This window comes from Budorcas taxicolor, chromosome 14 (genome assembly GCF_023091745.1).
Source record: "Budorcas taxicolor isolate Tak-1 chromosome 14, Takin1.1, whole genome shotgun sequence".
Taxonomy (NCBI): Eukaryota; Metazoa; Chordata; class Mammalia; order Artiodactyla; family Bovidae; genus Budorcas; species Budorcas taxicolor.
Genome location: NC_068923.1, coordinates 1,817,799 through 1,835,364, shown reverse-complemented (window position 1 = coordinate 1,835,364; position 17,566 = coordinate 1,817,799). Strand labels below are relative to the sequence as shown.

General features: G+C 46.8%; 2 protein-coding genes across 3 annotated transcripts in view; both read left to right on the top strand.

Moving 5' to 3' along the window:
• Positions 1-657: 657 nt before the first annotated feature.
• LOC128059616 (uncharacterized) lies at positions 658-1,750 on the top strand. Its single transcript, XM_052652027.1, has 3 exons — positions 658-783; positions 1,017-1,390; positions 1,480-1,750. Exons 1-3 carry the CDS (start codon positions 658-660, stop codon positions 1,610-1,612), a joined length of 633 nt encoding a protein of 210 aa, XP_052507987.1. The 3' UTR covers positions 1,613-1,750.
• A 79-nt stretch (positions 1,751-1,829) lies between these two features.
• KCNQ5 (potassium voltage-gated channel subfamily Q member 5) overlaps positions 1,830-17,566 on the top strand; it is a 629,123-nt gene continuing 613,386 nt past the window's right edge. For both annotated transcript variants that reach the window (XM_052651428.1, XM_052651427.1), the window contains exon 1: positions 1,830-2,224. In XM_052651428.1, the coding sequence (XP_052507388.1) occupies positions 1,830-2,224 (395 nt within the window). The remainder of the gene's footprint in view (positions 2,225-17,566) is intronic.

Sequence of the window (17,566 nt, the reverse complement as noted above, 5' to 3'; positions counted from 1 at the left end):
AAATATAGCGACGCCAACTCCCTCGCGCTCAGCCTGGTCCTAGCTCGGCCCTAGGACTGGAGCGCTCGCTCTGGGGCGCTCTCTCCTTTGGCCTGAACCTTGGGGGCACTAGGCCGCCCCCTTGCCCTTCCACGTGTGTGCGCGCACGCGGGTGGAAGTGAATTCGGGGGCAGTCACGTGGCACCGCAGCCAGCTGCACTGAGCGCCTCCGGGAAGCGCCCGCGGCCGCCAGGCTCGGGCACCGGGCGGGAGGGGGTGCGGGGTCGCGCCGGCGGCCGGGAGCCGGCGAGTGGGCTGCGCGGACATCGCAGAGATGACAGGAAGAAGGAAGGGGCCAGCGGGGCCGTGCGGCCGCTGCCCGAGGCAGACCGGAGCCGCCACGCGTGTGCATACACGGAGGAGCGGGCAGAGCATCTCCAGAGCCGGGGGCAGCTCACAAGGGACTCACGCCTCGGCTTTCGGCTTCTGGAAGCAGAAAGGCACTGGGACTCACTATCTCGGAACCATCTGTTCTGGCTTTGCGGTGGAACCCCAGTTCTTCCTTCAGTTTAACTAGTGATCATTTCCTTCCTATTTGAGGGGGAGGGGAGGGGTTCCACTCTTTGGATAGAAGTTCCCAAGCCCAGCTTCCTCTCAGCGTCTCCCGCACAGAGGCTCATGCTTTTTAACGCCGCTGTCTCGCTGAAGGCCAGACGCTCGGCGGCCTCCCTCCTACCCCAGGGGGAAGGGGGTTTGCGGAGGCCCGCTCTTGTGTCGGAGGCGGCGGGAGAAGCCTCTCACTGCGTAAGTGGCAGCAGAGAGGGGTGGGGAGAGGACCCAGCGAAGTTGGGGTCCTGGACTCTCCATCCTCCAGGCTTTCTCCCCCCGCCCCCAGGCTCAGGGGCTGCCGCCGCCACCGCCAAGAGACCTCGCCTGTTTATGACTTTCTCTGACTTCAATGCAAATTTCTTGACGGAGGGACCCGGTCTGTTCTCCTCTGCTTCGCGCCGCTGTCAGGCACAGCCCAGTGCCAGTAGTTCACCGCGGAGAAGCGGAGTTTTGACGCACCCCACCCCACCCCACCCCCGGCTGGCAAGGATGTCCAGCTCCTCTATCTGATGCTGGGATGGAAAGTCACAGCCCGCAAGCCGGAGGAGTTGGCCGCCGTGAGATGCCCAGCGCCCGTCTCGCCGGCTAGGCAGTCGCGTCCCGCGGGGCTGCACCCTGAACGCGGAGATCCGAGCGCCCCCGCCCGGAGCCTGGGCCGGCGCGCTCGTGGACTGGCTGGTACCTGGAGGGCAGGGCTGGGCCGTTCCCGCGCACACCCCTCGCGGAAGGACGACGGGACGAGCCCGCGCAGCGGTGCAGCGGCGGGAGGAAAGGGAGCCTGCCTCTCCTTTTCCTCCTGTGGGTACGAGGCGGGCGCACCTTCCAACAGCTCCGAAGCCCCAGGGAGAATACCCTGAACTCCCGTCCCTGACAGGGGTTTCGGTGCCGCAGGTCCCCTCCGGCGTGGGGAGCCTGGGACCCGGCGTGCGCGCGCAGGAGCTCCCTCTCCAGCTCCGGGGGCGCTTCGCCAGGAGGGAGTTTCCGCCTCGGGGACCGAGGGGCTGGAGAAGCCCTCTTGGAGTGACACCCCCGCGACACGCCCCGATTTCGCCTAAGGAGCTGAAGGCTACTGGACACCTGGACTTCTCGCCTCCTCCGCGCGCCCTCTCCGCCCCCCGGCGCGCAGCTCGCGGGCCGCCGGGCGCCCCGTCGGGGGCGGCTCCCTCCTCGAAAGCGGCCGGCGCGCATGAGGCCGCGGCCCCCTCCGCCGGGGCCCCCCTCGCGGTGCCCGCGGTGATGCCATGCCCCGCCAGCACGCGGGCGGCGAGGAGGGCGGCGCCGCCGGGCTCTGGGTGAGGAGCGGCGCGCCGGCGGCGGCGGCGGCGGGCGGGGGGCGCACGGGCGGCGGCATGAAGGATGTGGAGTCGGGCCGGGCTAGGGCGCTGCTGAACTCGGCGGCCGCCGGCGGCGACGGGCTGCTGCTGCTGGGCACCCGCGCGGCGGCGCTGGGTGGCGGCGGCCTGCGGGAGAGCCGGCGGGGCAAGCAGGGCGCCCGGATGAGCCTGCTCGGGAAGCCGCTCTCCTACACCAGCGGCCAAAGCTGCCGGCGCAACGTCAAGTACCGGCGGCTGCAGAACTACCTGTACAACGTGCTGGAGAGGCCCCGCGGCTGGGCGTTCGTCTACCACGCGTTCGTGTGAGTACCCGCGTCCCCCACTCGCGCCCCCAGCACCGCGGCGGCCGGGGGGACCCTGCTGCCCGGTCCCCCGAGAAGCCCGGCGCCCACGCCCTGGCCGGCCGCGCGCGTATACACGCACACACACACATACACGAGCCCACACGCCCGCGCGCGCGCACGTGGTGTGTTTTATTTCTTTGCACGTGTTTAGGGTCTCCCCCCTGGCGCCTGCCACCTCCCTGAGCCCCACCCCCTCACCCCTGTAGACGGAGACTTCCCCGTGGGGCACCGAATGAGCTTCCCGGCCGCTCTGGGCGCTCAGGGACAGAGCCGGGCAGGCGCGGGACTCGGGCTGCGCGGATAATTGGGAGCGATGAGGTCCCGAGATGCGTCCGTTCCAACCGAGGGGGGCGCCCGGGAGCTGAGAAAGGCGCATGAGACCGTGTGTCCGCGTGGAGCTTGGGAGAGTGTTGGAGAGGTTAGGAGGTGATGGCGGGGTAGACGCGGCTCAGAGAGGCGAGGCGCAGGCCTGTGTCTTGGTCCGGGGCGGAGCTGGGGAGGCCACTGCGCGGTGGGGACAGCAGCTAGGTTGCCAGCGCGCCCGGAAACACGCCTCGCGGACCTCAGCCGCAGCTAACGGAAAATCTCTCCGTGCAAGTAATCCTTCCTGTCGCAGAGGTGGCAGAGGTCTGGAGGAGGCGAGCAGGGCCAGGCGAGGTGATGTTCGCTCAGGCGCCGAGGCCGAGGCCGGCGTGGAGTCTGGCGCTGGCGCGCAGAGGTGCGGGGCACATGGCCCGCCGGGGACTGGGATCAGGCAGTGGGTGAAGTTGGCACTGGTGGTTTGGAGCAGAGCGTGTGCGTGTTAAGTAAGCCTCACCATCTAGCAGAGAATGCTTAATGAGAAAATGATTGGAAGCAAATGTTTATTTTTCCCTGAGGCATTTAAAACCTTTCAGTGGCTTTAAAGTTTACTACTGTTTTTCCCACAACGTCCATTCATTCAATCTCCTGTTAGAATTACGTTTCTGTGGACATTTTACAGTAGTTTTTATGCCGTTACACCTTCATCTTTTCTTTTCTGCTTCTTTTTTCTCCTCTTCGTCGTTCCCCTTTTCTGCTTCTTTTTGTCAAAATGGAATATGAAGGTCTCAGTCTTGGGAGGCCAGTAGAGAAAGTTGCAGGCACTCCCGGATAGGTTCCTTGTTTCCTAGTAAAAAAATAAAAAAAAGGTTTGGAAGACATGAATTAGGTGCTTTTTTAGAAATGAGGCATGTCATCGAAACACAGCTCTCACCTGAGATGGAGGATTGGCATCAAGTCCAGAAACACTTTTGAAATAACATGGAGGAAGGGGCTGGTTTTGTAAATAGGTGAGCCTGGAATTTTACCACGTAGTAGTCAGGAAATTGGTGGAGTCTACAATCTGTGGGGCTCTGGTGTCTGGAAAATTTTACAGTCCCAGATTGATGTGAACATCTAGCACTAGGCAGAATATTCCAGCCAACTTTCCATCTTACAACGTACACAAGGAGAAAGTTGTGTAGTATCATTATTGCATCAAAAGTATAATGTTTGCAAGATTCACATTTCCTTAAATGTGGCTACTGTAGTAAATGCTAGTCTTAGAGAAGCGGTACTGATACTTTACATGTTCAGCCACTCTGAGTTGATATATAATTAATCCTATTACCTGATGAGCCTGATAAATTATTTTGACCTATCAGAATCCACTAAAACATTTAGCAATATGATCTGTGCTCAGTTTGGCAACAAAGTGTATACTGTATGGAAGATGATTTTGTTACAAGAGTTTGCTCAGAATATTCATAACTCTGATTTTACAATATGATGCTACTTGGCGGCCTTGAATGTTTGGTAGTTTATGTATTGTATATTCAGAAAGGGTTAGAGACAACCTTGCTTAGTGCTCATGCTTTGTATTTGCTAAGTGTTACCCTTGAACATGAATGAGGGCTTCTTGTAGTGCAACATTTTATTTTCAATATGTTAGGATATAACAGGTTTTTCTGGCCTTACAGAATCTTAAATTTTTGACAAGTGATTGTTCAAGAGGTTGAAGTTTGAATAATTCTCTACTCACCAATCTTTATCAGTCAGCCAGTGTCTTTAGTGGTAGAAAGAAAACAAATTGTGTACTTATCAATACCACATGCTATTGCAAACTTTTGAATTAGTAATTTCCAGAGTCTGAAACTAATGACTGAGTGATGGGGTAGGGGGTGCTAGACTCATGTTGCCGCAAAGTCGGAATCATCTTCTGGGAGGTTGTGCACAACTACAGCTGGCCTAGGAGGACAGGCCACTTATGATTTAAGTAAGTTTTCGAATAGCTGGGCTTTATACATTAGATTCATAAAGGAAAGTTACTTTGAACTATAAGTCTAACAAGACCATTAATAATAAAAGAAATTATAAGAAAACAATTCCTAAAGCAGTGCAAGTAACTAATTCCTTGCCAACCTGGGAATCCCCAAATCTTACTTTAATAACAGTTTTTGTAGCACATTATGGTTCTTGCCAAGAACAAGTGTACTGTGATGAATGAGGTGTATACTTCAGGGATGGATTTACTCTGTTGATTTGTGTTTTCATTGCCAAGAAGCAAGAAAAGTATGTTTAAAGTTATGCTTCTGGTAAAGAGACATTTCTGTTAAATATGCAAAAACCATGATTGTAATGGTATTTTAATGGTATAAAGCATAGTTTCGTGGGTGTGTGTGTGGGTGTGTATGTGTGTGTGGGTGTGTATCCCCAGCCCGCTGATGAGATGGCTGGAAAGAGCAAGAGATGATCTGCTATAAATACTTTCTTCCCGTCTTTGTGAATCGCTGGAGATTAGGAAAGTCTCTTCTTTTATGATAATTTAGGATTTACCAGGCAACTATGTTTTCTAGCTTCCTGTTTTCAGCTGCCCTTTAGTTTAATAGAAAGTGAAAGAAAGTGAAGTGACTCAGTCGTGTCTGACTCTTTGCGACCCCATGCTGTGTAGTCCATGGAATTCTCCAGGCAAGAATACTAGAATGGGTACCCTTTCCCTTCTCCATGGGATCTTCCCAATCCAGGGATCAAACCCAGGTCTCCTGCATTGCAGGCAGATTCTTTACCAGCTAAGCCACAAGTGAAGCCCAAGAATACTGGGGTTGGTAGCCTAACCCTTCTCTACTGGATCTTCCTGACCCAGAAATCGAACTGGGGTCTCCTACATTGAAGGTGAATTCTTTATCAGCTGAGTTATCAGGGAAGCCAAATGCATGATTGGCTCCATATATTAATTTGTGGTGTATCTTTGCCTGGCTTAATGCCATGGATCAGAATGTATAGATACTTTATGTGTAAGCTGGGAACCTAGAAGCCATTCTTGATGTCTTCACTTTTCTCAAGCTTGCTCCTGCTGGCCACCCATACACACAGTAGAATCTGTGTGATCACTTTATAAGTTTTTTTCTTTTTTCTTCAGATCCATTCCCTTCTCTCCTTTGCTACTGCTACTCTCCCTGTCTGTTTCTCTGTACATCTCCGTTGGATTCTTTGTAATATTCTCTGATTTGTGTTATGATCCTTCCAGCTCTTTGCTCTGACAGCAAAGTGTTTTCCTAAAATGCGCATCTTATCACATTATCTCCTTGCTGTAATCTTTCCAAGACCCTTCTCCATCTATTCATCCATTTATTTACCAATCCATTTGCAAATATTTGAATCTCCATTTTGCTAATTCCCAGGTTAATAAGGTGGGGGCCTCCATTCTTAAGAAGGGAAAAGATTCCAGCAGGGGGTGAGTGTAAGCCTGTGAACAGCAGTGAAATACTGCTGTTCTAGGAGCGAGTACAGTCTTATAGGAAGAGGGAGAAGTGGAGCCCAGGGTGGAAAGTTCAGCACAGGCTCCAGAGAGGAAGTGAAGCACAGGCTGAGTTTTAGCAAATGGCTAGTTAATTCTCAGGTGTGAAAGCAAGGGTGGGAGGGGAGTGCGGCGAGCCATCTTGCTGGAGGGAAAAGCATAGGTAAAGATGTGGAATTGGAATCATGTCAGTAGTTCCGGGTACTGGGGAGTATTTATAGGATGAGAACAACCTCAGGAAAAGAGGGCAGAGCAATTACACACGTCCCTGACCTTGGGTGACTTCCGATGCCAGCCATGGAATCTAGTCTTCATCCTGTAGGAACGACTGGCCGCTGAATGCTGATAATCAGAGGGATGATGTCATCAGATAGGAATTTCAGAAAGATGTGGCTTTCATTGGTTCAGTCAGTGGATTGAAAGGTACCAGATAGAACCCATGTGGCTGGTGAGAAGTTTTCAGCAACTGGCCAACTTTCCCGCTCATTCTCGTGTTCTTTTATCCATAAATTCATGGATGTCTGTGGAACAGGATTCAACGATGTCTGTTGAATCGTGCCTTGCTCTGTTACAGGCAGGTGAGAGATGACTTCCTGAGGAGCTCAGGCAGCAACCGTGGGGACAAGAAGGAGGGATTTAATTAGAAAACAGTTAAGTAGGTAGAACTCAGAGTGTTTTCATCACTCTAAATGAGAAGGATAACTCTGAGCTGGGTGACTGGGGGAACAGAAGTACCATTCACTAAGATACGGGACAAAGGATGAGAGAACACATCCAGGGAACATGATGAGTTCAGACTTGCACTCAGTGAGTTTGAAGTGTTTGTAAGTCATTCGGGGGGAGACTGCAAGGGATAAACACGTGATAGTGAACCTGCTGCTCCCGGTTTCTGTCCATTGAGTCTTAGACCAGCAGCCAGCACCTGTCATTTTTTGTCAAGAAGAGAGCAAAAATAAGTAAAATATATTTGAAGGAAGGACCGCTTTTTCAAATCTGGAGCAGAATCTTGATGTCTAGAGCAGATATTTAGATTTGGAAGCTGCCAGCAGTTTTGTGCTGGTGAAAGCAATCAAGAGGAGGAGTGAGTTAGCCCAGGGATGCAGAGTGGGACGAGGACAGGTGGAGGGCAGGGTGGGAGCACCTCCCGCCGGCAGGCAGTGGAGGGCAGGTTAAGAGCTCACAGAAGACCTGGGGAAATGTGACAGCGACCTCAGGGCCGGGGGAATAAGCCAAGAGACTTTCTTTTCATTGAAGCAGCGGAAGGAAGACGTGTACAGGAAGGAGCCGTGGTTGGTGTTTCCGCTGCTGCAGAAATAACTAGAAGAGATGTGCTAGGATTTGATTGGCTAGTGATGAAGGCGGTCGCTGATGGCATTTGCTGAAGCAGCTTCACTGAGATGACATCACACACGGGATTTAAGCGGGTTGGGGATGGCTGGGCGCTGGGAAGGTGGGGACAGGAGTGTAAGTTAACTCCAGACTCATTGGATTGGCTCCCAAGACCCCTCCTGAGGTGGCCTGTGCCCCCCTTCATGTCTCATCTCTAACACATCCCCCCAGAGCCCCAGCCTTGCTGTCTTGTGTCTTCTACTAGACAGTGTTTGCTCTCACTGTTCCCTGGGGTTTTCCTTACTCCTTAACCCTCTGGCTGCCCAACTCCTACAGCTTCTTCAAAACACAGTTCAAAAATCACCTCTCATGGGCTCATGTCCCGGATGCTGGGTTAATGCAGGTGCTTCTTGTCTCAGGTTCCCCGGCCCCGGGAATGTCATTACTGTGGTGCTTGCCAGGCCATGTGGTCATTGTTAGCTACTTGGTCTGTCTATCCCGTGAGAGGGTGAACTTCCCCTGCAGAAAATCTCCTACAGATCTCTGAGTCCGAAGTACCTAGAAAGATGCCCTGTATATAGCAGACCCTCCATAAACACTTGCTTTCAGTTCAGTTCAGTTGCTCAGTGATGTCCAACTTTTTGTGACCCCATGAACCGCAGCACACCAGGCCTCCCTGTCCATCACCAACTCCTGGAGTTTACTCAAACCCATGTCCATTCAGTCGGTGATGCCATCCAACCTTCTCATCCTCTGTCGTCCCCTTCTCCTCCTGCCTTCAATCTTTCCCAGCATCAAGGTCTTTTCAAATGAGTCAGCTCTTCGCATCAGGTGGCCAAAGTATTGGAGTTCCAGCTTCAACATCAGTCCTTCCAGTGAACACCCAGGACTGATCTCCTTTAGGATGGATGGGTTGGACCTCCTTGCAGTCCAAGGGACTCTCAATAGTCTTCTCCAACACCACAGTTCATAAGCTTGCTTTACCAGTAAGTAAATCATTTTCCTTGGAAAGTTTCCATAGAGGAATCGCAGAGTGAAGCAGAGCTGAAGGAATTACCAGCATTTGTGATTTTCTTGCTGCAGTCCATGGGGTCCAAAGAATTGGATGTGCCTGAGCTACTGAACTGAACTGAAGATACTGATGATTCACTTCAAGGAGAAAGGTATGGGTCCAGAAGTAGGAAGTCTTTGCTTTGCTTCCAGCTTTTCCACTACTTCTCTTTGTGACTTGGAATGGGTACTTTCACCTTCCTGGGTTTCCAAATCCCATCTGTGAAGCAGTCACAGCAGTGTTTGTGACGCAGCCACAGTAGTGGAGGTGGTGAGGGTCTGAAGTCTTATCCAAAGGGGAAGGAGTATTTGTAATGAGCGACTTGATACTTTCCCTTTTCTTACATTTGAATTCTGATTTTAATACTGAAAGCAGCAAATAGTTTTTGTTGTTGTTGTTAATATAGCATTAAACTGATAGTTTAAAATAGGACAAGATTTTATTATCACATGATGCTGGGAGGGATTGGGGGCAGGAGGAGAAGGGGATGACAGAGGATGAGATGGCTGGATGACATCACTGACTCGATGGACGTGAGTCTGAGTGAACTCCGGGAGTTGGTGATGGACAGGGAGGCCTGGCGTGCTGTGATTCATGGGGTCCCAAAGAGTCGGACACGACTGAGCGACTGAACTGAACTGAACCATACTCAGTAATAAGGGTTTCCCAGGTGGCACTAGTGGTAAAGAACCCACCTGCCAAGAGAGGAGACCTAAGAGACGCGGGTTCCATCCCTGGGTTGGGAAGATCCCTTGGAAGAAGGTATGGCAACCCACTCCAGTATTCTTGCCTGGAGAATCCCATGGACAGAGGAGCCTGGCAGGCTACCATCCAGGGGGGAAGTCACAAAGAGCTGGACACAGCTGAAAGAACTTAGCACACATACTTAGCAATGTAGTGTCTTTGAGATCAAGATTAGCCTAACTCCCCACACCACGGCTTTCAGATTTTCCACATGATCTTTTCAAAATTTCCCTTCCTCAGCTCTGAGCTGCAGGGCCACCTCCTAATTATTCGCATTAACTCCTAACTCCTGGTGAGGTCTGTGGGCCGCATAGCAGCCACTGGGTCTTTCTGAGGAATTAAACAGATGACGCCACTCCCCGCCCCCACCGTTGGAGGAGGAGAGGAGGAAGGGTCTGTTTGCTGCCTGTCTCTGCCCAGTTTCTTAAGGGGGATGGGGAGGGGGAGGCTCTCTGTCCGCTTCTCTGCTGTGTCACCTGCACACAGACTCGTGTCTCCACATAGAAGATACTTCATGCTTGCAGACTGAAGCCCTTACTGACACCCCGCACCGCCCCCAAATACACGGATGGTTTCCTGGAGGAAGATGGAATTTGACTCTCTCAGCCACTCCCTGTGTCAGCGCTCAAGCAGACCTGATGAGTGACTTTTTTATTTACATATGTATTCTGTTCAGAGTTAAGCCTCTGTCTGCGGAAATTGATGTTTGCATTTTATTTTTGCTCCTGAATTCTTTAAAAAACCACTGATTTCCCTTAAATACAGTGAGGCCTTGTACAAGTTACACTGCTCTATGCCCTGCTAATCTAGTAACATTTGAATAAAATATACATGTATAATAAAATGCACATATATAATAAAACATAAAATGCTCAAATCAATCTGTTTTCAGAAATTGTAACAATGCTGTAGTATTCGAGGATCATATTACAATTAGAAACATTGAAAGTGTTAAAATCTTAGTCTTGGGAACTTTATGGCCTGAGAGAAATGAAACGTAAGAGAAGAATATTTCAAAATGGCATGAAGTCTTGATGCAGAAACCACTACAAGCCAGGAAGGTAGCCAGCCGTCTTTTAATAATTGCTTGCGAAGAACAGGTGCCAGTGGTTTTAATTTTTAATTGCAAATGGCTATTTTGGCAGGTGAGAGCTCAGCAGAGCAAGTTTTCACCCAGCCGGCCCCTTTGAAACTGCGTGAAGCACAATTGCGGGGCGGCCACAGCTTCCAGTTTTGTTTAACGATGGGTAGATGTTTTTATTACAATTTTCTTTTCCTTCAGCCGTTTCATGGATACTATTTGAAGTGTTATTTGGTTTCAACAGGGAAGACAGATTGGCCACACAACTGCATTTTTCATAATTTTTAAAATAGCTTGATGGCTCTCAGAGTTTTAGGCGATCTTTTGATCCTTTGTGATCAGTTTCCTAAATGCTACTGAAGTCATCTGTTTATAAACTGAAAAATGCTTTGCACTTTTTCCATTTTAAATCTTTGTCTATATCTGCACACATGTATTCCATATACACTCTATCCTAGCAGAGAACTTGTTAGTGCAAATATTTACATTTACCTTATTTTTGCTCCTCTACAAGTAAATAAGGCATTTGAATAAAATGCAATAGAAATGAAAAGATCGTCCAGAGTTTATATCATACTTTGAAAGATATTAACTGTGTATAAAGAAAAAACTTTTTTACACCCTTAGTCATAGTGTCCGTTGCTTCCATTTATAGTACCTGAGAGGTAATTTGAGAAGCTCTCTTCCTTCTTCAGTCCGTGGCGGGATGATCCTTTATAATCACGTTGTTGTTGTTCAGTCGCTCCAGTCGTGTCTGACTGCGACCCCGCAGGCCAGGTTTCCGTGCCCTGTCCTTCACCATCTCCCAGAGTTTGCTCAAACTCCTGTCCATTGAGTCGGTGATGCCATCCAACCGTCTCATCCTCTGCTGCCCCCTTCTCCTCCTGCCCTCAGTCTTTCCCAGCATCAGGGTCTTTTCCAGTGAGTCAGCTCTTTGAATCCAGTGGCCAAAGCATTGGAGCTTCAGCCACAGCATCATGAACCATCATGTCATAATTTCTCTTTTTTATTTAAATGATGAATTGTGATGAACACCCGGCAGGCATTGTGTGTACCGCTGAATGTGCTCAATGCTGGTGGTTCAAAAAGGGGAGTGATGTAGACCTTGACCACAAGGAAGTTCACTGGATAACAGTGAACCCAGGATGCTGAGTCAAGGGGAGTGATGGTGACCTGACCACAGTCAGCCCCCGAGTTCCTGGAGGAAGGACTCAGAACCAGGCAGGCTGACTGAGAGCCTGCATCCTTACCACTGAATCCTGATCGTGGGCAGTACTTGTGGGCGCAGGCCCCTCATTTCACGTGTATGGTATAATTTAAAAACGGCTCTGGGGTCTGGTATAGCTCTTAGCAATACAGTATATGCAAAATAATTATTTTAGTATTAGCAATATTTGTTTCTCTGTCTCCAAATTCTAACCAGCCCAAGTTTTAATTTTGCCATAAAGTTTTTCTTGATAGCTCTGGCTTATTTCCTTCCTTTTATTTACCTCCCATAGCTTTTATTATTTGGACCATGTATTTTATTCCTTAATTACATTCTTGCATTGCTTTCTAATTGGATTGTTTAATGCTTCACAAATAATTTGTGTCTAAAGAAACTAAAGTACCTTTTTTTTTTTTTTTGTATCTTCTATGGCATCAAGCCCAGATTTTTACCCTTTGTTTTTCATCAAAATTTACCTAGTTTATTGCTACCAGGAGGACTATTTGAATGTTATAACATTTTAGTTTTCAAAGAGAAATTTCCTTAAGTTCCACTAGTTTTAATTGTAGAGCCACTTATATTAAGAACCCATATTGTTATAATAACTTCTAAATAGCATTTCTTATAAACATATTTCAAACTTACACTCTCATTGCAAGTAACTAAAATTCATGTAAAATAGCAGCAATTGCTTGTTTACATTTCATAATGGCTGAAGGTAGACTATTGGCTACAAACTGATTCTACAGCATTTTCCTTCTTTAAACTAATAGGATACTTGTGCTTCCTTCACACTAGTATAGACATCTTCCATTTGGGCTCCATGCTCCCCTCCTTCACACACACAGGGGAAGCCCTTGATATTTCTTCTTTTCTTTCCTTCATTTGTCCCGTCATCTTTCCCCAAATTAAACTGCTCCTAGGGTTTTGTTTTTTCTTCTCCTCTCTTGGCATCCATATTTCTGGAATGAGGTTTTTCCTCATTTCTTTTTACCACATTGTATTATTTGATTTCTCTTCCTTTTAAAGCTGTCTGCTCTTAGTCAGGAGATGCGCTGACCTTATAATTCCTTACAGGCTGCAGGAGTGTCCTGCATGAGGAGACTGGGCCACCTAATGTACTCACTGCCCTGCAGCAATTAACCAAGGCCTCTAGAAAGATGTGAGGCTTAGAGAAAACTCTTTTTCCTGGGTTTTAGTTGGGCTCAGGTTTCTGAAGAAATCAGAGAGTGAAGCCTTAAAATTGCTCTAAGGCTCTCTAATATATACCTATTATTTCTGAAATCTGGGAGTAATCAGAGATGCAGTGAATAATTTTTTTAAAAATTATGCTTTCCATTTTGGAAGTTCACTACTGTATATAACTGATAAACTAGAGGTTATTTTTTATTTCTGATGGAATTATTGTAGAAAAAGGCATATTAAAGAAATCTAAATATGTTTAGAGTTAATATGTAACATAGAGTTAAATAGCAATTAACTTAAAAATATTCATCACATGTACATTAATAGATGAATGGACAAAGAAGATGTGATATATATATATATATATATATATATATATATATATATATATATATAATGGAATATTGCTCAGCCACAAAAAAAGAATGAAATCTTGCCATTTGCAGTGATAGGGTTGGACATTAAGGGCATTATGCTGAGTAAAATGAGTCAGAACGACAAATACCACATGATCTCACTTAAATGTGGTGTCTAAAAAATAAAACAAATGAACAAACAAAATGGAAATAGGTTTATATAGACAGAGCAAACCAGTGGTTGTCAGAAGGGCAGGGAGCAGGGAGCTGGGTGTAATAGATGAAGTGGATGAGAGGTACAGACTTTCAGTTATAGAGTGAATAAGTCATGGGATGTAATATGCAGCATGAAGAATATAGGCTATAACGTTATAATAACTTTATGTAGTGACAGTCTGTGACTAGACTTTGTAGTCGTTTCATAATGTACTTGATTGTGAAATCACTACACCATACACGTGAAACTGACATAATTTGGATGTCCACTATACTTCTGTAAAAAAAAGAAAAAATTATCACACAGACTGTTTACAGTTGTTAGCAGTTTCCTTTCTCAGTGAGCCAAGAAATAGATCTATAATTTGGCAACAGAGAGCTGCAGTTTTCCTCTTTAATTGGAGACTAAAGTATGGACTCAAGATGCAAGTTGTCAGAGGATTGCATATGACATGGAAAACCACCTGTACTTATTCCTAGTTGGGAATTTTTCCGAAGCATAGGCTTTGTGAAAGCTATTCCTATAGTCTTTATGGAATGGATGCCAAGTTTAGGGTTCTTGTTTCTCTAAACTGAGTGAATGAGGGACTGGATGAGATTGAGAATTTGGATTCTTCTCCCATGATTTTCAGTCACTGGATACCTTCCTCAGCTTTCCCATTTGTATTAGAACATTAATTGATCAGTATTTGTTCAATAATGTGACCTCAAGCTTTTTGTAAGGACCTGAACTACACAGGAACTACAGAGACTGAGCAGAAATAAGACAGCTTATTCTGTCAAGGAACTCTTACTTCAGGAGGATATGTGTTTACTGAGCTGCAAACCCACCTCTCTGAGTTGACAGGATAAAAGCAAAGGTTGGCCCTTTTCCAGTATCATTCAACTACTGATCCCATTAAAGGACTTTTCAGGCTGTCGTACAGTCACCGTAGAGAACTGCTGTCAGCCGCCTCTCTTGGCCCCTTGGAGATCTTTGAAGCTGGGTGCCCATTCGCTGTGCAGGTGGGGCGTTCTGTGCAGTGCATCCCACACAGAAACCAAACCCAGGAGCTCCCACTGATCATAGTGATTCCCAAAGAGCAGTAACTAATGTAGTTAAGCTAAATGTTCTGGTTAATAAAACATTCTGAGTATGTTCAATTTGCTCCCAAGTATGTTTAAAAATAGAAATGAACCCAACGCTGCTTCATAATACTTTGGGGATGTTACTTTTTCTCCCCAAAATGACTTACAGAAAATAATGCAAACCAAAATTTGTTGTTGTTGTTGTTGTTGTTGTTATAAGTCAAATAAAAAGGCCCATTATCTTCAATAGATATTCTAAATTTCTACTCTTGTTAGCTTTCTTTATTCTAGTACATGGAGGGAAGATATTATGTCCTGCCTTCCATGAGGCCAGGATTCATTCATTCTTTCATTCATTTATTCAGTATTCAAGTGCCCAAGAATGTGTGTTCACTGCAGTCTCTAAGGTGCTCTTGATTATTTTAGATGTATTTCTGAACTAGATTTACAGTGAGCTGACAGAAATACACAATGACATTATACTAATTTTAAAGGTACCATGTCAGATGATTAGATCTTGTTGTTCTGTTCTGCTCCATTAAATGGAAAAGGAAGTTGGATGTCAATGCAAATGACTTTCAGTTCAGTTCAGATCAGTCGCTCAGTCGTGTCTGACTCTTTGCAACCCCATGAATCGCAGCACGCCAGACCTCCTTGTCCATCACCAACTCCCAGAGTTCACTCAAACTCATGTCCATCGAGTCGGTGATGCCATCCAGCCATCTCATCCTCTGTCGTCCCCTTCTCCTCCTGCCCCCAATCCCTCTCAGCATCAGTCTTTTCCAATGAATCAACTCTTCACATGAGGTGGCCAAAGTACTGGAGCTTCAGCTTTAGCATCAGGCCTTCCAATGAACACCCAGGACTGATCTCCTTCAGAATGGACTGGTTGGATCTCCTTGCAGTCCAAGGGACTCTCAAGAGTCTTCTCCAACACCACAGTTCAAAAGCATCAATTCTTCAGCGCTCAGCTTTCTTCACAGTCCGATTCTCACATCCATACATGACTACTGGAAAAACCATAGCCTTGACTAGACAGACCTTTGTTGGTAATGTCATGTCTCTGCTTTTTAATATGCTATTTTCATTAGTCATAACTTTCCTTCCAAGGAGTAAGCGTCTTTTAATTTCAGGGCTGCAATCACCATGTGCAGTGATTTTGGAGCCCCAAAAAATAACGTCTGACACTGTTTCTACTGTTTTCCCATCTATTTTCCATGAAGTGATGGGACCGGATGCCATGATCTTCGTTTTCTGAATGTTGAGCTTTAAGCCAACTTTTTCGCTCTCCTCTTTCACTTTCATCAAGAGGCTTTTGAGTTCCTCTTCCCTTTCTGCCATAAGGGTGGTGTCATCGGCATATCTGAGGTTATTGATATTTCTCCCGGCAATCTTGATTCCAGCTTGTGCTTCTTCCAGCCCAGCGTTTCTCATGATGTACTCTGCATAGAAGTTAAATAAGCAGGGTGACAGTATACAGCCTTGACGTCCTCCTTTCCCTATTTGGAACCAGTCTGTTATTCCATGTCCAGTTCTAACTGTTGCTTCCTGATCTGCATATAGGTTTCTCAAGAGGCAGGTTAGGTAGTCTGGTATTCCCATCTCTTTCAAAATTTTCCACAGTTTATTGTGATCCACACAGTCAAAAGCTGTGGCATAGTCAATAAAGCAGAAATAGATGTTTTGCTGGAGCCCTCTTGCTTTTTTGATGATCCAGTGGATGTTGGCAATTTGATCTCTGGTTCCTCTGCCTTTTCTAAAACCAGCTTGAACATCAGGAAGTTCACGATTCACGTATTGCTGAAGCCTGGCTTGGAGAATTTTGAGCATTACTTTACTAGCATGTGAGATGAGTGCAATTGTGCGGTAGTTTGAGCATTCTTTGGCATTGCCTTTCTTTGGGATTGGAATGAAAACTGACCTTTTCCAGTCCTGTGGCCACTGCTGAGTTTTCCAACTTTGCTGGCATATTGAGTGCAGCACTTGCACAGCATCATCTTTCAGGATTTGAAATAGCTCAACTGGAATTCTATCACCTCCACTAGCTTGTTCGTAGTGATGCTTTCTAAGGCCTACTTGACTTCACATTCCAGGATGTCTGGCTGTAGGTCCCAAATGACTTTAGGGGAACACATTTATCACCTTCAAAATAAGATCTTGAACCCAAGGGGCATCTACTCTACTCCTGTGTTGACATGGTCCTTGACACTTGGCAGAAATGACAATCACTGTGTTTAGGGGCAAAATTATTTCCAAGCTAAAAAATTCAAATTGGTATCCAAGTTTTTTTCCATAGAAGAAAGCAGATAAATCTGTTAGATTCGGATCCACGAAAGAATAAACCCAAAGAGATGGTTGAGAATCAGCACAAAGGAACCAACTTGTGCTGAGTCACTCGTGTCTGACTCTGTGTCCCCTGTGTACTGCAGCCCATTAGGCTCCTCTGTCCATGGGATTCTCCAGGCAAGAATACTGGAGTGGGTTGCCGTGCCCTCCTCCAGGGGATCTTCCTGACCTAGGGATCAAACTTGTGTCTCATATGTCTCCTGCATTGGCAGGCGGGTTCTTGACCAGTAGCGCCACCTGAGATGGCCTGCAGACCTTCCAAAGGTAGGACAGGAGACACACAAGGAAAGCAAAAAGGATGCAAATCACATTTGTGCCAATAGTGTTGACTTTTCCACAGTCATCCAGGTCACCAGTTTGGTGGGACCACGCTTCACTGACCCTTTGCTTCCTCCACCCAGTGGAAGAGACTGTAGTCATTCTACTGAAAGGGGAAGTTATCTGTAGCAGGGAAGATTCCCTTACATGAATCCAGAACTTTTGCTCCCAGTGTTGGACGTGATGAGTTACTTTACAAATGACTGTTCCCAAACTAGTTGGGTCATGCCATGGAGTGTTGTTTTCCAGAGCTCATGGGTATGAAGTTTTATTCCAGGCTTCAGGGCAGGAAGTGATAATAAAAAAAAAGTTTATAGATGGCACCAAAAGAGGTAGCCTAGACAACCTCTTAGAACAGTCAAGAAGCTATCACATTTTGCTGGAGAAAACAGAACACTCTAATTCAAAGGTAGATGCCATAGTTAACAATTGTCATTAATGAGAGAACATTCTTTTTTCCTCCAAAAAAAGTTAAAGGCAATTACCTGAAAAAAAAATTTGGGGGGGGGGGGCGGTTTGTTCTTGATCCAAAGTCCCTTTCCACATTGCAGCCTTAATATAAATTTCCAAAGCACATGATATTGCATTTGAGAGATCCATTCA

What these genes read in the sequence shown, in the direction of transcription:
- LOC128059616 (XM_052652027.1), top strand. Translation starts at nt 658, where the DNA reads ATGCTTTTTAACGCCGCTGTCTCGCTGAAGGCCAGACGCTCGGCGGCC. An exon ending in CGGGAGAAGCCTCTCACTGC is followed by an intron (nt 784 to 1,016) that starts GTAAGTGGCAGC and finishes CAGTGCCAGTAG; the next exon opens with TTCACCGCGGAGAAGCGGAG. An exon ending in CTCTCCTTTTCCTCCTGTGG is followed by an intron (nt 1,391 to 1,479) that starts GTACGAGGCGGG and finishes TCGGTGCCGCAG; the next exon opens with GTCCCCTCCGGCGTGGGGAG.